The sequence below is a fragment of the Calypte anna genome, chromosome 15 (genome assembly GCF_003957555.1).
Source record: "Calypte anna isolate BGI_N300 chromosome 15, bCalAnn1_v1.p, whole genome shotgun sequence".
NCBI lineage: Eukaryota > Metazoa > Chordata > Aves > Apodiformes > Trochilidae > Calypte > Calypte anna.
Window position 1 is genome coordinate 4,830,179 of NC_044261.1, and position 24,983 is coordinate 4,855,161.

General features: G+C 44.6%; 2 protein-coding genes across 2 annotated transcripts; both read right to left on the reverse strand.

Annotated features, from left to right (window-relative positions):
• Window positions 1–240: 240 nt before the first annotated feature.
• On the reverse strand, window positions 241–16,487 carry LOC103536549 (solute carrier family 2, facilitated glucose transporter member 11). Its single transcript, XM_030460647.1, has 12 exons — window positions 16,470–16,487; window positions 7,183–7,281; window positions 6,552–6,712; window positions 6,063–6,187; window positions 5,120–5,249; window positions 4,020–4,168; window positions 3,394–3,581; window positions 2,846–2,956; window positions 2,091–2,192; window positions 1,237–1,312; window positions 781–908; window positions 241–504 (listed from the first exon to the last, which is right to left on the reverse strand). The coding sequence occupies exons 2-12, from the start codon at window positions 7,276–7,278 to the stop codon at window positions 298–300; spliced, it is 1,473 nt and encodes a 490-aa protein (XP_030316507.1). The 5' UTR covers window positions 7,279–7,281; window positions 16,470–16,487; the 3' UTR covers window positions 241–297.
• LOC103536635 (solute carrier family 2, facilitated glucose transporter member 11-like) lies at window positions 12,014–24,945 on the reverse strand. Its single transcript, XM_030460694.1, is given in 10 exon segments — window positions 12,014–12,214; window positions 12,876–13,011; window positions 13,930–14,000; window positions 14,125–14,226; window positions 14,687–14,712; window positions 14,715–14,784; window positions 15,126–15,325; window positions 16,789–16,958; window positions 17,509–17,609; window positions 24,802–24,945. Coding segments are annotated over 10 exon segments (1,221 nt in total).
• Window positions 24,946–24,983: the final 38 nt, after the last annotated feature.

Genomic DNA, 24,983 nt, shown 5'->3' on the forward strand with positions numbered 1-24,983 from the left:
AACTGTGGAGTTGTGATAAGAAAAATAGCAGATCCTGTGTTTGCAGTTTCCTCAGCTGCTAACCTGCAGGGACTGACAAGGGTCATATTTCTTTACACGCTGTGTTTAATTTTTTTCTGCAGCAGATTTAATTCAGTTAATATTTCAGCAGTTGGGGAGAACCACCAAGTCCATCCTGCACTCTGCACTGCAGGTGATTATTTTCAAAGTATACATTTGTGCTGTCTGTGGGGTGATGGATTCTCTCTTGCTTAGAGAGACTTTTGGGCACTACAGTAATAAAAGAGCAAAATGTTATTAAAGTTTAGTAACAGTCATTCCTGAGAAGTTACTCTGCTGGAGGGCTGTCTGTCTCTTCTTTCCACGATAGTTCAGGTGGTTGAAATCCTCCATGACCTGCAGCATGGTCTTTCCTTTGGTCTCTGGCACCACCAGGAAGACAAAGATAGCCATGGACAGACAGTATAACATGAAAATGATGAAACAGAAGCTACCAAGACTTGCCTATAGGAAAAGAAAGAGACAAATGTATTCATATATGTTGATCTAGATCTCTTTTTCTTATGGTTCTTCTTTCTGGTTTTGTATTTATTAAAAACTTGGTGAGTTGATGTAAATCCTGGTTGCTGCTTTCTGGGGAATGGTACCAAGTGGTAAGATGAACTTCAACTAGTTTGGGCTCTGTCCTTCGCATGAAGTGTTGAAAAAGAGAAGTATGCTCTGGGTTGAAGAAGCATCTGACATCCTCTGAGCTGAAACAAAACACCCTGCTTTGCTTACCACAATGAAAGGGAACAGAAGTCCAAGGATGAAGAGTTGGATCCAGTTTGTAATACCATTTAAAACAAAAGCAGCTGGTCTGTATGACTGAATAAATATTTCTGTGGGCAGGGAGCATAATACTGCAGCTGAAAAAAACAGAGAAAAAAAGAAAGTTTAGCAATTTTGCGAGGTCATTCTGCACCTCCCATTTCATATTGCTACAGAAGTTCATGGTTTGAACTGACCTGGAAGTGTCTGAGGTGCTGCTTGGCTCTCCAGGAGGAAGGCATGTAGGAATGCAAAATGAAATGAAGTTTTACCTCCTACCAGAGCACGGAGGAGAACATCTACCCCTGTGCTGAATCAGGAGTAGGGATTCATGCTAACTGTGGAACAGTATGCCTGGGACCTCTCCTAAAGGCTGCAGTGAGGAAGGAATGAGTATATGAAACCATTCCAGTAGAAAATACCAACCTGGCCCAATGCCAAAGCTCATGATGAAAATAAAGATGAGTGCAACAGAGCAGTATGGTACCCAGAAAAAGGAATCCTGTGGTAGGAAATGAAAAGCAAATAAAATCAGAATTTCTTTTTTCTAACCATTTCCATAACAAACACTCATCACTGATAAATGTGGGAAGTAATCCTGCCCCTGTACTCCGCACTGGTGAGGCCCCACCTCAAGTCTTGTGTTCAGTTTTGGGCACCTCAATACAAAAAGGATATTGAGGTGTTGGAGCAAATCCAAAGAAGGGCAACAAAACGGGTGAAGGGTTTGGAAAACATCCCTTATAAGAAGTGACTGAGGGAGTTGGGGCTGTATAGTCTGGGGAAATGGAGGCTGAGAGGAGATCTTATCACTCCTTAGAAATACCTGAAAGGAGGTTGTAGTGAGAGTGGGGTTGGTCTCTTCTTACTGGTGACAGATGACAGGACAAGGGGAAATGGCTTCAAGTTGTTTAGTAGTGGGTCATTGGGAATAGGGTAATAGGGTTAGGATGAGGCTGGACTTGATGATCTTGAAGGTCTTTTCCAGCCTGAGCAATTCTATGATTTTGTGTCAATGTGAAATACATATCTGTTTCCTCTCCTTCCACAAACTTCTCAAGAAGAGAGTCTTGACAGGGATCATGGCTTTATAAAGCTACTGTTTCTAATCTGCATGTCCATGGCTGGACGGAGACCTCTGCTAGTGTGATGCTTAGCCCCAAAAATACTTCTGCTCCCACTATTAGAAGTGATTTGAGAGGAGAAAACCAGTAATGACATCTGTCACAAAATAAAACATGAAGAAGGGACACAGCTCCAATGTGTAAGTGGGGTCTTACCTGCAGTGAAAGTGTGACTGTGAGGAGCCCTAAAGCCAAGGCCATCACTGTGTAGCTTTTCCACAGCAGTGGCTTCCTCCCTGCACGCTCGATTAGGAAGCACTGCAATGAGGAGGACAGGCTGTCAGCTCAAGGACAGAACTAAAAGAACAGAGAGAGCTTTGGTAGTACCAGCTCCAGTAGCTGCCTTCACTGACCAGGCAGGGGATCTCTGGAGAGTTGGGGACTGGGATGTGATACCTCCTCTGGGAGGGTGAGTAAAGGCATCTGGGGGACTGAGCAGGACAAGGATCTCCAGGGAACAGGGGAAGGAAGGGAGGTGCAGGGCTGCAGGGAGCATTGCCCAGGCAGGGGAGGCCTGAGGTGATATTCTGCTGGCAAGGGATAGCCAGAGAGGGCAGCAAAGTGGAAACTTTTGCATTGTTAAACACCATGAATCCTAAAGCTGTGAGTCCCACTGAAAAGTGGCCACAGGGACGGTCACCTGCCCATCCTATAGAGGGGAACTGGAACTCCCAAGGCTGGCTCAGGCTGGGTGGTGATTTTGAGAGAAAGACACTTCTGTCCTGCCATAAATTGAAAAGAAATGTCTGTGTTTGTAGGGTGTGTGGAGAGGATTTTGTGTGATGAGTGCAAAGTACTAAGGTTGATTTGTTTCACAAGTTTGATTCCTAAAGCTCCTTTTGCAGTAGTTCTAAAGACTGCAGTGCCCCATGCAGCACAGCAGAATGAAATCCACCTGAAGAGCCACTTACACACAGAATTGTGGAGAGGATCTCAGTGATGCCAATTCCCAGGGAGACATAGTGGGTTTGAGCAAGGGGGATTCCAGCCTCTATGAAGACATTGTATGCATAAAAGTAAACCTGGAAAGAATAGAAATGGGTGAAGGCTGTGCCCATGTCGTCATGTTTACACTGCATCCTGTCTTGTTTGACAGAAAATAACTAATCAGGCCTTAATAAAAGAGAAAATCTTACTGATTTCAGTAACCAATCCTCTATGACTTCATGAGGTTTATTTGTGCAGAACAGCTTTTACTAAGCTCTCTGTCTTGAAGTCAGTAAAAATTACTGCATTTTTCTTCTCTTTTTGCTTGCTTTTAGCACTGCCTTTGTCTTATATTACAGGTTGTAATTCTGACATCTTTCACATATTTTAGTGTCTCATGTACTCGTGTCCCCTCCTTACAGCCATTGCTGCAGTCAGCAGTTCCCTGCCCATTGCAGAGCTGACTCTGAACTGTAAGCAATCTAGAAATCAGAGCAAAGTATCCCAAATCAGAGCAAAGTAGCCCACATACCATATTGACACCAAGTAACTGCATGCATGAGCAGACAAGGAAGAGAGTGATGAGCTGCCAGCGGACACCTTTGTCACGAAAAAGGTCACAAAGACTCTTTGTCTTCTCCCCACGGATGGCTTCTTGCTCAGCCACCATGTCATCTATTTCAGCCATGTGGTCACCATCTCCCCAGAGCTGTTTCACAGCTGGAAGGAGAGGAAGAGAAGATGACTCCTGGTCCAAGCTCACCAGTGCAGAGATGAATCCAGAGGGTTACTTCGTGCCTTGCAAGCTTTGGGCTCTTTGCTGGTGTGAACTTCCCAGCAATCAGGGCTCACACTGGATACAGATCCAGCTCGTTGCTATCTATATTTACCATAAATCTTAGTCATGTTCTCACCTTTGGCCAATAGCTGCTTACACTTTTTCAGTGTAAATCATGCCTTAAAGGTGCAGCTCTAGTGCACACACCCAAACACACCCAAGGGAAAGTGACCCCTACATTAAAATATAAGGATAGATTTCAGAGCCAAAAGATTAAGAGCCTTTTTCTCAACTGTGCCTCTCTTCGGGGCTCATGTGGGACTTTATTGTATTTTTCCACTTTTTGCTATACATTAATGTTTTGTGACCCATTTCCTTACCTTTCATGCACCCCTCCTTGTCCTTTTTGTCAATGAGGAGGTAGCGGGGAGAGTCTGGGAAGAAGGGGAGGGTGAGAAGCTGAACAAGGGCAGGAATTGCATTGGTTGCCATGAGAACAGGCCAGAGAGCCTCCACTCCAAGAACTTCTCTGAAACAAAACCAGCAGTGGGAGGCACTGAGCAGCCCTGTGTGCTGCCCTGGTGAGCACACACAGAAAAAGGGTGGTTCCTGGGTCCTGGCAGCTCCCACCCAGAAGTGTCCAGCAAAATGAAAATTTCAGTGAGAGGTGAGAGAGCTGAGTGCTGTTCCTGCAGCACAGAAATTACACAGTGTTGCCTCCTGTTGCTCAGTGGTGAATTCAGCCAAACTGACCGCATCCTCCTGCACCAGCTGAGGGCCCACAGGGACAGGCAGTGCTCCTGCTCAGGCTTTGAAGAAAGAACCTGCAGAGGCTGATCCCTTCAGCTTTTGATCTAAGGAGTCTCAAGGTATAAATTAAGACAGGATCCAGGTGTTACCAGCCTGGGACTGACTGCCCCAGAGAGCAGCTTCTGGGTGTCCTGCAGCTTGGAAAATACTGTGGCCAGAATGATGCACACGCTGGGAGTGAGATGGAACATCTTAAGCATAGGGCAGGAAGAAGGAACCTGTGCTGTGGAGAATTAAGCCACCACAGGCTTCTGGGTTTGTGTGCATGTTTGATGAGTGGGTGTGCTGATTTCTGTGTATGTTGAAAAAAAGTTTGGGTGGATCTGATATTCCCTGCTCCTTGTAATAAAAATAAAAAGTAGAGATCAGCTCTTACAAAAGATCTATTTCTGTTAAACCCATTACAATCTGCTAAGGGCTTTTGTTATCTGTATTTTGATCTGCCTTTCCTGGAAGCAACATTGTTCTTTAGGGTGAAATATTTGGTATGATTTCTGTTTTCTGTTCACTTAAGTCAGGAATTTAGGCTGAGCTAACTCAGTCTGGCTGCCTAAGGTGCCCTGAAAACATGTCTAAAAATAGTTACTGATTTGCCTGCCTGCAGGCTTGCACTGACACATGCATATGTTTTAATACCAGAATAAATTAAAGAGGTCTCAGACCTCCTTACCTGAGACCCAGAGCAAACCCTACAAACTTCCCAACAGCGATGGCAGTGGAGGCTGTGATGGCAGTCATCCCACGGAGCTTCCAGGGGGCACACTCCCCAGCATACATGAGATTGATGCTCAGAGTTAAACCTGCAGTGACAAATGACTCTCAGGGTAATTCAAATTCCCATAGGTCTGGTGTTTTGGAGGGGACCATTATGGGCACAGGACGTAGCTTTGGGCACTGAGAGACCTGAGTGTGTGTCTGCCTGACATGAAGCATGTTGCCAGTATTGTGGCCTTGTGTCCTTGCTAAATATTTCACTAAGCAAGAATAGATAATCTCACATTATCTATTTCACTGTCTACTCAAGCTGCTCTGTGCCTCATTTTGTGCTTGAAGCCAACAAGTTAACAAGTGGTATATATTCCATTTCCTCAATTAATTAATACCTGTCCTTCCTCTCTCCTTTTTTTTTTTTTTTTTTTTTTTGTGGTTAGTGTTATCTTTATCCAAGTGTTATCTTTATCCAACTGTTCAGGGATCAAAGCATGGACAGGATGCCTCCTGAGGCACCTGGAAATTAGAATTGGCCATCTTGACAACCATTCCCTTGTCTGTAATATGGAAAGCAGTATCAGCAACAGAAACAACAGGGGTCTGCTTTCTATTGAGTAAGCATTCTCCCTGAAGTATTGCATGTTCTGGCTTTTTCACAGGTTGGCACTACTTTTTATATGAATTGAATGTAAAGATAGAAGAAGTAGAAATGGAGATGTTACACATTAACAATTTAATTAGGCTTGTGTTTTCTTATTTAGTTAAAACTGTTTTCAGCAGTCAGGCTTTCTGCAGAGTTTAGTAAAAATCTGTGATCCATATATTCAATCTGGTAAATCCTTAGCACCTTCAGTCCTGGCTCTCCCAACTATTGAATACCAAAGGTAGGAATGATAATTTACCTCCACACACTCCTGAAAGTAATCTCCCAGCAATGAGCATCTCAAAGGATCCACACAGCCAGCTGAATCCCATCAGAGCTGCACTCAGCAGAGTAGGGAAGTTGGCAAACAGCATGGCCTTCTTCCTGGAATTCATTTAAATCATTGTGAATATAAGTATTCTCTGTGAGCTACTCACAGCCTGACAAAGGCTTTTGATGCCCCTAGTGGAGTTAATATCTAGACTGAAGAACAGAATTTGTGCATGCATTCCTCATGTGATTTCTCTGGACTGTATTCTCTTTAGAATTTATAAGGGACAGGGTATGATTTTCTTTGAGATCTTTGTGATTTTGCCATTCTGTGGCTTCACTGAGCTGATCCTTCATCTGAAGCAGCTCTGGGCTGCTCATGGTGCCACTTCACAAGCAGCATCTCTCCCAAGACACAGTCACCTGTTTTTGCAGTTACAGGTGTAAACAGAAAGACAAATGTCGTCATTATTCCTACCTTCCAAGTCTAACAGACACATATCCAGCAGACATGGACCCCAGAAGCCCACCAATGCTGTAAATGGACACAACAAAGCTCCACATCAAAGTAATCATCTCTTCACTGGGAGAAGAGCCGGATCTCTTCAGCCAGGTCTCATGGATGAAACTTTGGATGTACTTTAAAAGAAAAACAGAAATGAATGGACTCAGTCAACATGTTTTTGCCTAATTGCACCTTTTTTACTTCTCTTACCGACTTACTGGTCTTTTGGATAAATTTCTATCACCATATTGACTGAAATCTTAGCCTCAGAGAACTTAAAGGGAATTTTGCCCCTAACATCCCTGGAGGTAAAGTTTTAGCAACCAGATGCAATGAATAAGTCAAAGAATATCAAATATCAATATTTAAATATTGACTGTGAGTGCCATTAAGAGAGTGTTTGTGTGCTAAGCTCTGCTTGTTTCACTACCTGCCAAACAGAACCATAAGATCAATAGCAGCTGCTCTTAGAACCAAGAAACCAGAGTGAATGAAGTTTTGAGATCAGAAGTGAAAGAGTTAGTGATTGTGTCTGGAGGCAGGAACGCATGAGACCACTGAAATCCATGCTGGTAGATCAGTTGTTTGAGCTGCCCATGCTTACCTCAGCAGGAGAATTGACAATGGACACCTGCAGCCCATACTGGAAAGCTCCACCAAAGCCCAGGACAAAAGTAAGGAGGAAGAGATTGCAGCTCATTTTCTGGAAAGAAATGAAAACAGCAAACAAAGCTGGTACAGCTGTTCAGACATGGCCCCAACTGTCCTGTTCTACCTCCAGGAACTCCAACAGCTTGAGCAATGCCATGCACCTGCCTCCTCCCAGACCAAGGAGCCAGCACAGAGTGTGAGAGAAGACCACAGCTACTACAGCACAGGACAGTGAGAAATCTGAGAGGAGACAAAGCTCATAAATGTCTCCCAAAACCCAGTTACACACTTCACTGCTTCTGTCATCAGCTTGGGCTGTCTCAGTCTGCACTGGCACAGGGTAACTAGTAAAGTTACATGGTGCAATGTGCAAGCGTTATGTGCACAATTTCCATCTCTTTGTCCTTCTTCCTTCCAGTTGTTATCTCACCTGAATGAATAATTTGCTCAGTGGCTTGGCTGCCACTAGGTAAACATTTGAGGATTGAAGTGAATTCCTGGCTTCATAGGTTATTCAACCTTTCTTTGAGCTAAATCCAAGAGGAGGCTCAAGAGCACTGCAGTTCATGCCCCATCCCTCCCACTCCCTCTGCTCTGTTACTGAGTGTCCCAGTGACATTCTGTCCAGCACTGGGGGACTGATGCTTCACTTCTGTCTCAAGAGCAGGTCACAGTCAAAGGCAATGCTGAACATTGACTGCAAACATTTACAAGCTGATTTCTAATCATGCACTGCTTGAATAAGCATCAAATTTATCCACGTTGTAACATTGTTGGCTTCAAAGGAGTCAGCTCAGAATAAATGTGGCATTTGGCACATTCACATTCACAATTTAAACAGCCCTGTTTCTCAAAACACTGGGAAGAAATGAGATTCCCAGGCTCTGCTGTTAGACATCTCTGATGTTCTTCTTGCTACAAAATATGCCACACATCAGCATGAAACTCCCCATCAGTAAGAAAATCAGTAATCTCTAAGTACAATTTTTATGTTGCACCTGCAGCAAATTTCTGAGTCTCATCCCAGTTCTGTACAGTAACAATACCTCTTGATTTTTCTGTTGTGTCTCTTGGGTGAGCTTTCCAGTCTAACAGGTTTTAAGTTCAGGAAATCTTTTTAATTTAATTCTCATCCTAAAAATGCTTTTTAAAAACATTTTTGGTTTTATCTTTTCTGTGTATCCTCCTATACTTCTTTGACTGGAAGGGTCTTCTTTGACTGTTTTCCAACCTTTGGAGTTAATTTTTCAGTCTTTTGTTATTCATAACTCTTTAACTGTGAAGGGCTTTTTTGGGCTTCCAGCCCTCCTCTACCTATCAAATCATATAGTTGTTTTTTTTTTCTGTGCTCTGACCTCTCTTGGTTTGTCTTCCCCTGCTATGTATCAGGCATTAAAAAGAGATGTGTTCTTAAATCCAGTTTTATTTCCTTTTTTAAAAAAATCCTCCAAAGATATTTGATGTTTTTCAGATATGACCTCATACTATTATTTTAACTGCATCTTAATCAGATTTAGTTTTCTTTCTATACTTAATTTATGCAAAAGATCTTTTAGAATAGCAGAAAGGAAAAAAAAATATGCACTGCAGAAATTCTATTTGGGAAAAAAAAAAAGATAAACATATACAAACTTGCATGCAAAGGTGGTCATCTCTGCTTGCAGACTAGGTCTTTCCTGATGCTTTCTTTGGCTGTTCAGGAAAAAAGTCACTCTATATTTCAACAAGTCATTTCATTCTTTCTCAGTGTTTACATTCCCTTTGGTTTGTTATGAGCTCTTGCTGTTTGGTTTGTCATTATTGTGTTGGTTACTGATGAAACTGCAGGTAATTTTGGAGAGCTTTGCGTTCATGCCAGGTCACAAGGGTAGGGGAGCTCCAGCAGCAGCTGACAGACAGTGTGAGCTGCAGGAGATGAGTAAAGGACAAGAAAAAAGTCAAAGTCCAGCGACTGGAGCAAACTAGAGTGGACTGGCTTGGGCTCCCCAAGTCATTGGTTGGGTAATCAGTTATCACATTTAAAGGAAAAGTCCCCGACTGCTACTTTGAGCCTCAGTACAGCAAAGCCTTCTGAAACCTGACTTGACAAAGCCTCTGCATTCAGCTCTTAAATTATTGCATCAGTTGACACTTTAAGAGAAATGATCATTGTCTGAAAGTTCAGGTGTGTGTCTATGGTAGATATTAGGGAAGCTGGACGTCAGCTTTAAATCCTGACTATCAAATAAATAAATTACATCTTCACTTTTATTCATAATTCTCAAAGGACCTTTTTATCTAGCAGTCTCAAAGGTAGTTCTGTTAAAACGTTTTCAGAAGTTATTACAACTGCTTAGGGAGAAATTCCTTCTCCTGGTGAGTGGCTGCACTTGGTGTTTCCCCAGGCTAGGGTGCTGCATGTCCTCAGTGCCTCAACAAATCCCTGGCCCAACTGCATGGGAAGTGAGAGGTGGCCTGTGCAGAGGAGCATTGTTTGACAACAGCAGCAGTAATCACTTTTCTTTGGTGTTGATGGTTATTTATCAGTCCAGTAGAGCAGAGTGATTTGATTTGTAAACAATGATATAAACTATGAGTCTGTGAGGATCACTTCTCCTGGTGTATTTTTGCTTAACACTTCATGTGTTAGGCAAATCAAGAAACTGACCCGAACAAGTGTCATAATATTTTCAGTTGAAGGTGTTTTAATTCAGTACCAATTAACCACCTTGTTAAATTCTTCAACTAAAATGTAACCAATTAAAAGATAAGCACTGTTTGTCTTTGCTAAGCCAGTCTATAGACACCTGACTTCAGCCCACAGGCAGAAAAAATGCTGGAAGTTGGAACTGGGCTGACAGAGGAATCTGCAGGGCTGGCTCTACCAATAAATGGGAATCATTTCTGAACAGAGATGTTTCACACTGTCACGCTCAGATGTTCCCCATCCTTCCAGAGCTCCGGGGAGAGGCACAACAATCCTGACTCATGGCACACAATAGCACAACAATACTGGGCACAAAGGTGGCCAAGGTGAGGACCTCTGGCCTCTGGAGGACTTTGTCCAGTCTGAGCAACTCTCCTCTGATCTGCACATCCAGCAGTCTGTGCCAGGCCTCTCCCTCTGCCCGGGCAGTCTCTTCAGTCCACCCCCACTCTTCCTTCCCCATCTTCTCTACTGCCTTGACTTTTTCATCTCAGTTCAGCCTACTGTCCTTTCTCTGATCCTCACCAAAAAAATGATGACAGATATTTTCATCCCATGATGGTGGTGCCAGCACTTTTTGCATTGACTGTGTGTTTGGCTCTTTGCATCTGCCACTCACTTCTCTCCCCAAAGTGTAGAAATTAAAAATATCTTTGCAGTTCCCAGCTCCACTGAGTCTTGATTGTCTCATTTCAAAATCCTGCATATTTCAAAACCTCAGTATTGTCCAAGAGCAGACACAGCTGCTCTTGCCCATGTATATATATGAATGATTTTTAAAATAGCAGCAACCACAAATGAGCATAAGTTTAGTTTTATTTTCCTGTGATATATACAGCAGGTAGTGAAACAGTTCTTGCACGAGCTCCTCTTCTGAGGAATAGATCTGCTGCTCCACTCCTGCCCAACATGACAGTAATAAACTCCAGAAATGTTTACAGTTATGAGATTTAAAAATGCTGTATTTAAAAAAAAAAAAGTAATTAGAAATAGACTGAAACTTTCAACTACTTATTTTTAAAATGTTCATGGTCTTTGCTGTAACCAGCAGCAGTGCTGTGACTTTCATACAAACAAAGCCAAAAGAGGTGGCTTAGATATGATTTTGAGATGAAAATGAATGAAACTTGTCCAGCCAAGGCAATGCCTGTGAAAGGCAACACTAAATGAAGAGTGTGTCCTTGGTTATCAAAAGGAATCAATATCACAGCTGGTTCTTCAATATCCTCTATGGAGACAAAAAAAAAGCATATTGATGAGAATATTCTGCTGTGATCTAAATCTCCACATCCAAAATAAGCTGCTGCCATAAGACCTCCTCTCCATATCCTGAGCTTGCAGGGTGCAGGTGTAACACCTACAGATGCACTGTGAGTGAGAGTGAGAGCAGTGCAAACTTGTGCTTTAAAACCTGGGACTGGAAGGCAACAAACAAGCCATGAAGAAAGCCAGGCCAGAATACAGAGTCTGCAGAACAATGCCCAAAAGTCAATTGTGTAATAAGCCACCTAGCAAGTACTAGAAGCTTTCTTTCTAATCCATCTGTCACATGTTTTAATAGCTGAAAATAATTAACTGCTTGCTATTGCTCAAGAAGTAAGGGTCTATTTGAAATCACTTAATAACAGAAACAACAGGAGCACCAAAACAAGGTATTGAGAATTTAATCTGGTGTCTGCAAACAGAACTCAATCATATCAATTTCTGTATTAGAGAGCCCAGATTCAGGGGCAAGGGCAGAAAGGCTTCTGAGATGGGAGTTACTGTTTGAGTAGAGGAGAAATACAGAAGAAATTCAGGAGAAATTTGCTGAAGCAAATTGGTGTTTGATGCATGCTGGTGTTTGATGATAAGAGAATAAGGCATCATTCTATCACTCTCTAATGTGGATCCTAAAATATGTATGTGTTACTTAGCACTAAAAACTGAAAACAGATTATTATACTGCTGTTGGGATTTATCAGTTGAAGTGTATCTTTCCAAGATGAACCTAAGAACCTAGGAGTAACCCTGCTTAACCCCACTTCTCTCCTTGTGTCCCTGCAAGAGAACACAGCCAGTGCTCAGTGTCCCCCAGGTACCTTCCTCCTTCCTTCTGCTATAATACAGTGGATTTGATTTCATCAGGGCATTTATATAAAACTGAATGGGTCTGAGCTTTGAAGTTCAGTTTCTTGAACTCCTCTGAGATTTCCAGGAAGGACTTTCCCTTTGTTTCAGGAAGGAAAAATCCAACGTAGAGTGTGGTGCAGATGCAGACCACAAGGAATGGGACGTAGCAGAAATGTGCCAGACTTTCCTGAGGAGGAGGAGGAAAAAACAAGACAGTGTTGGTGACATTCTGTACAATGACAAATAGGCCACTAATTCCTGCTCCTGCAGGGGGACACAAGGAGTATTTCTAAGCATCATGGTGAGGACCTCACATGCCAGGATTCAACAGCTCCCTAGCACAGTTTGGGAAATTTGACATAGCAAGAAGAGTGTCTCAAAATGTCTTTTTCTGTCTTTCTCTCTATTAATAATTGCACAGAATGCAGGCCCATAGTAGGAAATAAGACAGGATTGGAACCTGTGGGGTTCTGCTCCCTTTCACTTCAGCAGTCACTTTAGGAAATGGTGCCACGGTCTGGCCAAGGGAAATTGCATCACATCTCTAGTCCCAGCTCTTCTTATCTGAGGACAGAGGAGGATTATTGGTCATCCATGCCCCAAATTAATCTGCTTCCAGCCTCACATCAGAAATCACTGTAAGGAACATAGAACAAGTTTGGTTTGGAGGACTTTTGAGCACTTTCTTCATAAAGATACTTTCCATGGCAGTGCTACCTTGCTGTGTATCTGTCTGCAGCTTGTGATATTCCAGTCTCCATCTCTTTTCTTGGTCACTATCAGAGCTTCTTTCTTGAACAAAACACTGAAGACCTGCACGTGATTTTTTTTTTTTTTTCCTTGGAAACACACCAAATGAATGGAAAGGCCATTCCAACCAGGAGGAGGTTGAACCACAACAGAGAGCCACAAATCGTGTAAGCAGCTGGCTGGGACATTTGATCAAAAACCTCTGTGGGCAGAACTCCTGTTACACCAGCTGGAAAAAGAAATGGCAAGAAAGTTACTAATGCTATTGACGTTATATTAAACCCAAGAGAACAGTTGGTAACAAGTAAACCCAGCATGAAGTGTAGGTGAACAGTAAATAACTATTCAGTAAATTATTCTCTCTGGCCAACAATGCCAGAACAAGTGGCACTAGAGATTAACTGCAGTGGGGAAGTTTGAGGTTAAATAGTAAGGACTGGCTAATTGTTCAAACTCTCACATTAGAAGGAACTGTCACAAAAGGTTTTGTAATCCACGTTATTCTCACCAGGACCCAGCTGTGAGAATGGCTTGTAATTAATTCTACCCTATGGAACTGTAGGAACTGAGGCAAGGAATTACTGCCAACTCACATGGCATGTGACACTAGCACCTTGGTCCTTTTATTGCCTGCCTTCCTTCAAACCTGTGTGAATGAACAGAGCCTCAGCACACACACAGCCTGTGTCCTGCCCCCACAACCACAGAAACTAAGGGATTTTGAGAAGAAAATGCATGTTATAGGTAACAAATAGATATGGAAATTGTGCCTCCAGGATGTGGGAGTGAATAACCACATGCCATAGCTGTCAGTCTCTAGGGTTAAGGTGGAGCCTTAGAAATGCTGGTCAACATCCCTCATGGACTGGGCAGCAAATCAAAATGTTGTTGCTCATTTGAGGCATGCAGCAGCTCCAAGTGCCATTGCAGAAAGGAGAAATGACACAGACGATGGCACAGACTGTCCCTGCACAACACTGACTTACCAGGGGCATGCAAGCACCCAGGAAACAGCTGAAAACTGCTGGCAGAAATTGCCTTGATCCTTTGGGTGTGCTGTAGCTAAAGAGGGTCTGAGAGTTCCCATAAGCTGCTTGCACACATCTCCAAACCCCTGCAGTACCCAAAAGTGAACACGCTGAGGGAGCTGATCCAATTCCAAAGCTCAGGATACAGGTGAAGATGCAGGCCATGCTGAGGTAAGGCATCCAGCTCACCTGAGCCTACAGAGACCAACAGGAAACCAGTGAGGGCACTTACACTTATTTGCCACCACTAAACACCCCAGTCATATAAAAAGTAAAGCCCAACTCCATTTCACTTCAATAATTAAGTAAAGTTTGTTACCTGCTGGCTCAGAGTGACCATGAAGACAATGGCCCATCCTGCCATGAGGACACATCCCCCCAGGAGCAGTGGCCTCCCACCAGAGTAGTCTATGATCATGTTCTGCACAAAATAGCACAGGGAAATAAAGCCAGATGCTTGGGTTTATATTCCCTGCCTGCTCCCTCCTCCCATCCCAATACTCTGTGCCTACTTCACTCTACAACTAGTATAAAGATGTTGTCACCTTCTCAGCAAAAAGAAGTCCAGCTGGCAGGAGGCAAGCAGGGTGGGCAGGGGAGATGAGAATGTCCCAGCTGCAGCCTAAGCTCTGCCACTACCCACATTGACATGAAGCAAATGTTACACTTTCCAGAGATCTCAGGCAGTGATGATGATGATGATGATGATGATGATGATGATGATGATGATGATGATGATGGTGCATCAGCCTGCCTGGACACCAGTGCCCTGTGCATAAAGGATTTCTTGGCATGAAAAACAATGTAAATCCAAACTTTGTAACTAACTGCCTCCTCATTGCCAAGAGAATCTGCATGTCAGCAGAGTGCAGGAGTCTCACACAAGTGACAGATGTGATCAGTTCAAGCTCCCTGTTCCAATTACAATATACAGGATTTTGTCCTGTGGAATTCCAGCCTCTTGCAACATGTAAGCTGCCTAAGAATACATCTGGGGAGAGAAGAGAGGAGAAAGCAGTTAGAGAAAGTGTCTGAAATTAAACACCAGTGTTTTTTTCCTGAAGAACCAGCCAGAGAATGAGCAGTGTGCTGTGATTTAGGCTATTTTGACAGTGTCCCTCTGAATCTTGCCGTAATGCCCCAGCATACTTTGGGAACCAAGCATCTGAGGTTTGAAGATCTCCACATGCAGAGCAGACCACCAGAGCAGACCTCCATTTGTTCTTCTCCTGCAGCAGGAATGTTAAACTTGAGAACTCACACCCATGTCCTGTGATGCAGCCCTGCTGCTGCTGCTGCTGCTGCTGCTGCCACTGCTGCCAGGCTGCTTATTGAGTCATTCCTGCAGAGCTGCATGGCACTGCTCAGCACAGTGATGCTCATCAGCTGCCACCTCAAAGCTGGATTTGGGAAGAGCTCCAAAGGGTTCTTTGCTCTCTGACCTTTCAGAGCAGCCTGCTCAGTCAGCATCTCTTCCAGCTCTGTGCTCATGTCACTGCTGCCTCTGAGCTCCTGCAGTCCTGCAAGGACAGGGGAAGCTCTTATCACTGAGACTTCACCTGAAGTTTGTCTGCAGGGCAAGGGTTGACAGCAAGTGATGGCTGCAGAAAGATGTAGGGCAGAGTCTGTGATCATGGTGTTACCTTCACAGAGATGGCCATTTGTGGTGCAGCCACTCGAAGGATTTGAGGGAAAGGGAGTACAAACCCCTCACTATTGTTGGACAGGAGAATATTTCCCACCAGTGACATTTCAGCAGCCATGCTTCTGACTCAGATCTTGAGTGGCTTCCCTGGGAAATTCAGGCAATTAAAATGATCTTGGTACACAGCACACATTTCCCAGCAACTAATTCCAGCTGCCCTGTATATGGGGATTTGTATGCTACAAATCTAAACAAATCCCTTAACATGAATTGGCTTCAGATTTGATGATGAGCTCTTCAAGCAGCATTTCTTTCACTACATAGTTACAAAACATATTTGCCATTGTGAATTCAAGTCCTACCTTTGACTCTAAAAAGGTAGTGAAAAGTACTTTGTAGGAAGATGCCTTCCAGTTACCTCAGTAGAGCAAAAACATTTCACATGGCAGATCCAACCTGCTGTGCCTGGAAGCTGCAGATGGGCTGCTCAGCTCCACCACAGAACATCCTGGTTACCCAGAGCCCTGCATGAGGTGTCCATGTGCAGATGGCATAGGAGCAGTTTTGGTGTCTTGTTCTGAAAAGAGTAATCAGCACTGACAGGTCATCTGCAGGGCTGGTACAATTAGGGACACCCCCAACTACCAGCATCACCACAGGGTGTCCCTGCAGTGCTGGCTTTAGGCACACTGAAGGCACCATGAAGTCCTCACCCACATTCATGGCTCTTGCACTAGCAGTTTTCCATTTGAATAGAGAGGAGTATTCCTTCAGAAATTCATATGTATTTTGGTCTGAAAATTCTAATTTATTGAAATGCATTTTTCATGTAATAGTGGGGTCCTTATGAAAGTTTATCAGAGGGTTTTCACGTGTCCTAGGAAGAATTTCTGTCCAAATGGTCAATTTGCACAGTTCATTTTGAAGAAAAATCCCTGGCCTGTTCCATCATGATTTTCTATGTAAAAGGTTGGCAGGAAACTGGGCAGAGAAGTGATGGTCATTGTGCAGGTGGTTACTGTGCTATGGAGTTGAGCTGAAATCCAGCACTTCAGCTGGGTCAGAATATGATGAGAAGGTAATGTGAGGAAAAGAACAGCTCCCCACTGGGTGTTGAGACATGAAACACTGCCACACCAGATAGTTTCTCCCTGCCAGCTCAGGATCTTACCATCAGTCTGAGCTGGGATAGATACCATTTTCATGATTTTTAACTGCAGGGGATATTGTGCTGCTGATTCCTCTTTGTCACAGATTAACACTGGGCTGGCCCAAACCAGGACACTCTTGGACTAAGGGAAGATGCAAAGCTTAAATGAAAATCCAGCACCCTCTTACCTCCCAACATGATGGCCACGGGACCAGCAATGACTGCCCCAGTGAGGCCTCCCACAGGGTATGTGGGAGACCACAGCAGCAGCACCTCCTTGCTCTCAAGGGGAACACCCCTGTGCTCCAGTCTGGCTTCACTGATGAACATTTGGATGTACTGAGAGGGAAGGGCAGTGCTGCATAAGCACAGCGTAGAGATGAAGGACACTGAGAACTGTAAAGGCTTTTTTTTTGTTGTTAAAATATCTCTTTATTCTGTACCTCCAGACCTTTGGTTGTAAATGGCCTCAAGTTCTTAGGTGGGTTTTTAACAGAGGGTTAAGAGCATAAACTGGTAGCTGTTGGAAAGTTGTACTTGTTTTATATCTGTATGTAGCTGTGTTGGATAATTTAAAAGGTATTTCATGGGTTCAACTTTGAATTTAAGGGCAAAAGACAGTATCAAAGGATGCAGGTTGCAAAACTTTGGAATTAGATTTGCTGGAGCAGTTGAAACAAGGCTTTTAAATAGATTCTTGTGACACTAGGTCCTGCTCAAGGGTAGCTCTTGACAAGAAAGCCCTGTACCTCAGATGTGAATTATACAAAAAGGAACAACACATCCTTCCTTTCTCACCCTCAGTATTAGCAGTCTGCATCTTTTCGGTGACAGGCCACTGCTCGTACCCAGACTGAGGAAACCAGGGAAGTGTCTGGCTCCGGAGGAGGCTCTCAGGCTATCAGTACTTACTGAAGCTGGAGCTGATGATTGAGAAGTTGTAACCATATTGGAAAGTGCCTCCAGTCCCAGCAGCACATATTGTCAGGACCAGGATCTTGCTCTGAAGCTGAAGAAGATAGATAAAAAATCAGTGACTTCCTTGCACAGGGTTAAATGGCTCCACAGACATCTGTTCCATTCACACTTGGAGTGGTGTAAGAGTAGAACAGGCTACAAATGTTGTCATAAAATGGGAGGAGCCAAAAAATCCCAAACCCACACAGACTTTTAAACTGTCTCCCTCTACTGCAGAATACTATTAATAATTCCTTGCCATTCACAAAGAATTCAGGATTGCTTTGGGGCAAAGTCTTGCAAATGTCTTTGGTTTAATATTTAACATGTATGTTTACAAGAAGTCAGTGCAAAACCAGTAAATACTGGTAGAGACTGGTGTTCTTCAAGTAATTCAGTTCATTACATAAAACCTGTACTCACATGATGACTTCTGAAGAAGCATTACTGAAGTTTAATGACTTCTGCCTCATTTCTAGCTAAGTTCTGTTGGCCATAACTTCCGTGTGGAATGGGGAATTTTCTCATGGCCATTTATATCCAGTGTATTTTTGGCATACTGTTTCTTCTGCCTTTTCCTGTGCTGCTCCACATGTTGTACAGAGCAGGCAATGTCTCTCTGCCAAACTTCCACATTACAGTTTCTACATGTCCTTGAGTTTAGCATTCTATAACTCTGTGTTCAGCCAGAATATTTTCTGCATCCTATGTAACATGATATAGGTGAATTATGTGGCAGACAGCAGGTTCTATGCTGTGTTCTGACCTTCTTGAGGTCAGTTCTTCATCAATATTGCCTTCAAAAGCATAGGCAGGGGACTGGGGCTGCTTCACACATCATCACAGTATGGGGTTAAAAGTGAGGTCTCTTGACTTTTTAAAGGGTGTAGAACAAGCTGACCTGGCTGACACAGTCTGGCAACTGAGAGGCAGGCTTGCAAGAAAAAAAAACATTTATCTTTTTTCTCCTTGCAGTAAGATGCCATGGTTATTATAGTATGAATGGGTGTCCCACATCAGAACAACACTGAGGCTAACTTTGGAGAGCTGGGGATACTGTCTAGAAGCTTTCTTAGCAGTTTTGTTGATCTTTGCTCCTCTGTCATGTTTGTAAGCTTCAGGTCATTCTTGCCACAATTGCCTGGACACTTCCTGTGTGACTCCACCTTCAAATTGAGCTGCAGCTTCTGTAGAGGAGCACAGCTGGATGTGAACAGCTTTATTCTGCATGTTCACCTCACCATCAGTTAACATTCCCTCTTCATTGCAGCCAGACCACCCCTCTGGTTGGTCTCTCTCTATCTGCCCCATCCTTGTCACTTCACACCTACTTTGTGCCTCTGCCTTCCTTTTCCCAGCTCTGTGTGAGATTCTGTGTCTTGCAAGCTGTGCCCTGATCGATTGAGAGCACTGTCCTATATCCAAAGACCACTCTGAGCTCACTGGGGGTCCCTTTAGTCTAACACCTCCTGAACAATCTTTTGTGTGGCCCAGGGCCAGGATGGCCTTTGCCAGGCCCCTGCTTGCCAGGTCCTCCCTGTGGGACAGCTCTGAGGGTGACATCAAGAGCCCCTGCTCACACTTGGCTGTTGGCCAGAGAGTGCAGGGTACCTCAGGCTGGGTTGTGTTTTGCTACATGAGTATGACCCCACTGGCCCTTAGATGAACTTAAATAACCCAAAGCTGGGGAGCTTTTTCTGCTCTCCCCGCTCATTTTTTTTCTCACAGAGCAACCCACCACAGGAAAGACAAGTTTTGACTAATCTCCAAATAGCTCTAAAATCACAAATTCAAATAATCTTAGATTTTTTTCCTTCCTCAAAGCCTTTTCTTGTAAATAACTTCCACAGCAGCCTGAAACAGGATATTCTCCCAGGACAGAAATGAAGCCAGGCTGTTCCAGCCCTGCAGCAAGAAGAAGCTGAGATCCCTCCTATCCCAGTGACAAGTGGGAAGGTTTCACTTGCACTTTCCTTGGCTACACCACTTCCCTGGCTTGTTACTGAGACCCGAGCTAAGGATTGTGTAGCTGATACCTCTGCTCCTCCCATTTATTCTAGTTCACTGAGTGAAAGATATTTCCCCTCCCTACAATAGCTTGTTGCTTTTTAAATCATATATTGCATTGCCAGCAATAACAGCAAAGTTGCTGTTGCATATATTTGGCCTTCAGGAGTAACCATGGTATTTAACATCCTTTCATCCTGCAGAGTGCAACTTGTAGGGGCCTTGACAGATTTCAGAGTATTCAAAGTAAGTGAAACTTTTTTAAAATGCCTCTTTGTCCTGACTCAGGTTTTTCTACACCTGAATGGAAACATTCACCATTCCACCATGCACCACTTAAGTATTCTCTTAAAAATGTTTAAGTAGGGATGTGGTGCTGCATCAGCTGCAGCCACTAAGTGGCAGGAGAAGTCCAAAATTAGTCTCTGAATCCATCATGCCAGCAGCCAGAGGAGTGCATCCCTCAGCTTCCCAATTGATAACTTGTTCAGGGGGGAAGTAGTTGTGACTGGACATCCCTGTTCACTTTACAGCTACTGATGTGTAGCTGAGGCAGCACGTGTCCAGATCAGGAACACATTCAAAAAGGAAAGCTCTGGTTTCTTCTTGCTGTCCATTCAGAATGAGACAAGGTTTGGGTAGATCTCTTCCAGAAAGAAAAACACATAGACATAGTATGAACAGGGACCACCTTTTCCAGGTCCCTGTCCCCTCAGGTGATGGTGTGCAAGAGTTTCAGCCTGCAGCTACCAGATAGAACACCCCTGCTTGTCCTAGTCACTGAGATGTGTCATGAGAGCCTTTGATGGGGATTATTCCATTTCTAGCTCCTTAGACAGAAGCCAACATGTCAAAGCCTGTCAAGATGGATAAGAGGAGAAGGAATGCAACTCACCCAGGCAAGGTGGGTGTCCATCCATTCCCTGGGTCTCAGTGCCATGAATGAATCTCTGATCCATGTCTCTTATTTCTGTTGCAGTCAATCATACAAATATATCTTTCTGTAATAACCTGGTCAAGGTCTGCCTGTTTTGACCATTGCATTGTCTTATTTTTCCAAGGCAAATATGTGCACAGTCTTCTATTTAACAGAAGACAAAGGCAGTATTCATCCCAGTCCAAAGGAAATCTTGGAGGCACAGGACACTGACACACAAAGGCAGGTGCTATCAGGAGGATGTGTCTGCAACTTCTGCTGGGCCTTCTAAAAGGCTTTCCTCAAGACTTTCCCTATTTCACCTCTACCTTTTCTGAGCTGTGCAGAGCCACCTTCTCTCTCTTCAAAACCCACTCCTGGTGCTTTTATGTGGAGGTTACTCCAGAGAGCTTGCAAGCTGTGTAATGCAAGTGAGGTTAACTGCTGATAAATAACATAATCTACAAACAAGCAGCCTTCTCAAGAATCATACAGCAGGTCTTCTGTTTTTGTGGTGAAAGCAATGTTTGTGGAATTGAGCTGTTAAAATGGATTTTCTTTGTAGGAAATGAGTGCCCTGCTGTGACACCATTATTCTCAGTTCCAGCATTTCACTAATGCTCCTGAGAAAAACCCCACAATACATCTAAGTTCAAGAAACTATATAAGAGCTTCAGGAAATGGGCTTCATTGCAGAGGTTTATCAGGGCAGGGACCCAATGCTGACTGAGTTTCTGCTGCCACAAAGAATCACTGGGATGCTTTCCAGACTAGAGGAGAGCTGTGGAAGCTGAGTCCTCTGAGGACATGAGGGCTGATCCAGCCAAGGGAAGCAGCTGCTTTGCCTTGCCAGCTGAAATGTTTGGATGTCAGAAAAATGGCTGTATGCTCTGTGCATTGGATCAGCAGTCTGCATTTCCAGCCTCCTGATAAGCAATAGAGCTTCCCTGGGAAAACTGAGAAAGGCCAAAGTACTAAAAATAATTGAAATACCCTTTGTGAGCTGTAGGTCATGTTCTGGCTGAACCATTCTCTTTCCTTCCTTCTTTGTATCAGACACTAATGCAGGCAGATAGTAGAAACTGGGTGACTTGAAGGCCAGAGTGAACAAACTGCTTGGCTGAACAAAATCTCTGTTCTGTGTGCATGAAAAGACTGTTTGGGCTTTTCCAAACAGCAGCAAATATTGCTGAATGTTCCTGTCAGATGAAAGTGTGTGCAGCAGCCTTGGAGCATCAGCCTCATCCTGATTTCTTATTTAACTCACAGAGTTTTCTATTAGAGCTGCCCTCTGGCTTCTTGAGACTAGGACTAGGAGACATGGTCCTTCCCTGGTGAAAACCAAAGTCCAAAAACCATTTCTGACTCATTGTAGGGCTCCTCAGCAGCTGACAGAATGCTCAGCTGCATATGTTGCTGCAGTGAGCTGAACATAAACCTCTTTTTTAGAAGAAACAAGCATTGTTTTTCAGTTCTCTTGTTGATTTGGCCACAATGCTTATGAAATAAATGGATGTTACAAATTAAAGGCCCTTGAAGGATGTTCCTCACTGACAGCTGTGGGTGGTGACCTATGGTGTAGAGGACAGATCACAAGGCAGAAGAATTTAACATGATTAATCTCTGGGAAAAAATAACTGCAGAAAGACATTTTCCTACTTTATGTCTTCAACTCATGATCAGAAGATGTTTTGGAAGAGGTGCTTTGTTTGGACATGTGATCAGACTCTGATCAAGGAGATTTAGGTGAGATCTTCTTTCTCATGACATGCCAGATGCAAAGCTGTATTTTTAAACTAAAAAAGCATAGGAAACAAAAACAACACAAACTTTTATTTACAGCAAGCCTTGTGCAAACCACATGTTCTTGGAGGGCTGAGCTCTGAGTGCTATCTTTAGTTTCTTTGTAACAAACAAACAAATTTTAAAAACCATCCAATTTTGTGTAATTCGCTTTCTCCTGCCTTCAGCCATCACACTGTAGAGTTAGATGATTTGGTTCAGGAAATCCTTCAGTGAAGGAGAAACAGTTTAGATATGGCCATTAAACATTGAAAAGCAAACCTTTCAGGTGCCTTGGGCAGCTATGATTACCCAGCTTATCTCTCACAGCGGGCTCACAGAAATCTTGTTTCCAAAACTGGTGCGGAAGCTCTTAACAACAGCTCTGTGGTGGATCCGGAGCTCTTGGCATCGTTGCTCATACCACTGAGGGCTGAAATAACCTTCCTGACAGGTCCCTGTCTCTGGGGTGGCTCACTGGTAGGGAAGCTCAGTGCTGCTGTTTCTGAATCTTTTTGCAATGCCCGTGCATCAGTCCTGCAGCCGCCTCTTCTCTTCCCCCGGGGCTAAGGGGGATGCGAGGTGCGGTGTGTCTGGGGAGGGGTGAAAACTCCTACACAGCCCGCAAAGTCTTGCTTAGGCTCCTCTGGTGGGGAGGGGGTGTCTCTCGGAGAGGGCGGTGGGGGAGTTTCTTCGTTTTCAAATGAAGAAAAGAAACAGAGCTGTACTGCAGGGGGATGGGATCAAGCGGCCCCGGGAATGAACTCTTCCCGTTGTGTGCCCTATAGCCCAGCTGGAGGAGCCTGTGTGTCATCAGAGCAGGTATGACCTCTTGTCACAGCAATCGGTCACACGATGAATTCACAAACAAAATGCCAATGCCATGAAAGAGCAGAGAGCGCGTGGCACTGGCTGGACGCCCCTCGAGTGGGTGGCTGGGGGTGGGTTCCTGCCCCACCAGCTCCCCAGAGGCTCAGCCCCCCGGCCGGGGCGCCAGGGCTCGTTACAGCCTCTGCTGACTCTGCGCTCAGAGCCTTTCATCCTGAGAACCCGGAGAGCGCTGGGCTGGGCAAGGTGGAAGCTGCTGCCTTGAAACAAAGCATCTGTTTATTCTGGAAACAATTAGTGAGGGCAGTTAGATCTTGAACTCGGTACTGAGCCCAAAACAGTTTCCATACAAATAAGTTACAGATGGGCTCGAAAGGAGTTGTTTTTGTCTTTACTAAATTAGAATGGATTCCATGTCTTCCTCTGGCATTTATGGACAGGAAACATGAATTACACGCAATAATTTACTACAAAAACAAAAGAGATTAACACTGCAACAGCCCATTTATCTTTGTTCATATGCCTTCTTGAGGTCTATGTGCTGCTTAGCTCAGGAGAGCTAATAGCTTTTTTCTTTGTTTTCTGACCCTGCTGTTTTGGTTTGCAGAAACTGAGACAGGAAGCTGGTGGGTTTCTGTTGCTGGGTTAAACTTACCTCCTACCCCAGGCAAATGCCTGCATGTTGCTTAAAATCATACCAGAAAAGGTGAAAACAAACCCAGAAGTAACAGAATGGTCCAGTAGCTGTCTGCCACTGTGTACATACAAACCCATTCCCTGTCTGAGTGTGCAACACACACTGCTTCTTTTCCAGGAATATTTCTTAGGAGTTGGTTTGTGGATTGCAGACGTTTCTCTCTAAGCCTGCAGATGCAGGATGGATAAATACTGTCAGGGAGAGAGAGCTGCCCCTGGTACCATCGTGTTTCTGTTCTTCCTGTGAGTGATGAGCCAAGGTTACAGACAGGAGGGCTGCCAGTTCATTCCTTGGGCAGCTCCAAGAGCCCCCAGAGACCTTTCTCAAAGACTGTGAGAAATGGGCTTGAAATCTGTGGGCATCAGGGATATTTTTATGAAAAATCTGTTTCTGATCTGATACCTCGGGTTTTGAAACCAATACTGCACATTGCCATGAATTCAACTGCTTCCAAAGGGAAGGAGAACCCAGATGATGCTGGACAGCCATGGTGCTCAGGCCTGTGCTTCCATCTGCTCTGGGCCCCTGGGCAGGAGGAGGAAAAGAGGGCAAGAGAGGAGGAATTCAGCAAAGAGGCTCCTGAGCTGTGTTTCTGTTCTGGCAGTCCCTCAAACCTTCCTGCAGCTGAGACAGTTTGGGTTTGCTTTTTTGGGGCTTTTAGTTATTTTCCGTGGTTTTATAGGAGGCACCATGCTGGCATCCCTACAAAGGTGTGTAGTGAGGACTCAGCTACGTGGCTATCCTGGTGTGAAGATACGGGAGGACACAACCAAACCCCATCCGATGTGATACGGGCTGCAGCAAGGGCTGCGGCTGCCCTTGGGCACGCTCAGTGCATGGACTCAGCTGGGCTGAGCGCTGAGGGGCGCGGGGCCAGGGAGCAGCCCGGGGGTGTCCCTGAGGTTTGCTCGGCCTCTTCCAGACCGAGCCGGTGAGCTTCCCAGCGCTGCTCACGGGCCGGACCGCTCACACCCACCCACGGGCTGCGCTCGGCGGCACCGAGCGGACCCAAACCGGGACCCCGGAGCTCCACGTGGAGCGCGCGTCCGCGTAGCCACGCCCCGGCCCCAGCCCCTCCCGCTGATTGGACAATTCCTGCGAGACACGTGACCCGCCTTTACCCTCAGCCTCCCTGTCCCGGTTCCGCCCGCTCGCCATTGGCTACGGGGGCCCCGGCCCCGCCCTCCCTGGGGCTC

Coding starts and splice junctions, on each gene's coding strand:
- LOC103536549 (XM_030460647.1), bottom strand. CDS start 7,278: ATGAGCTGCAATCTCTTCCTCCTTACTTTTGTCCTGGGCTTTGGTGGA. Junction 6,188..6,551: donor GTGTCTGTTAGACTTGGAAG/GTAGGAATAATG, acceptor AATGAATTCCAG/GAAGAAGGCCATGCTGTTTG. Junction 505..780: donor TTCTGTTCCCTTTCATTGTG/GTAAGCAAAGCA, acceptor CTTTTCCTATAG/GCAAGTCTTGGTAGCTTCTG.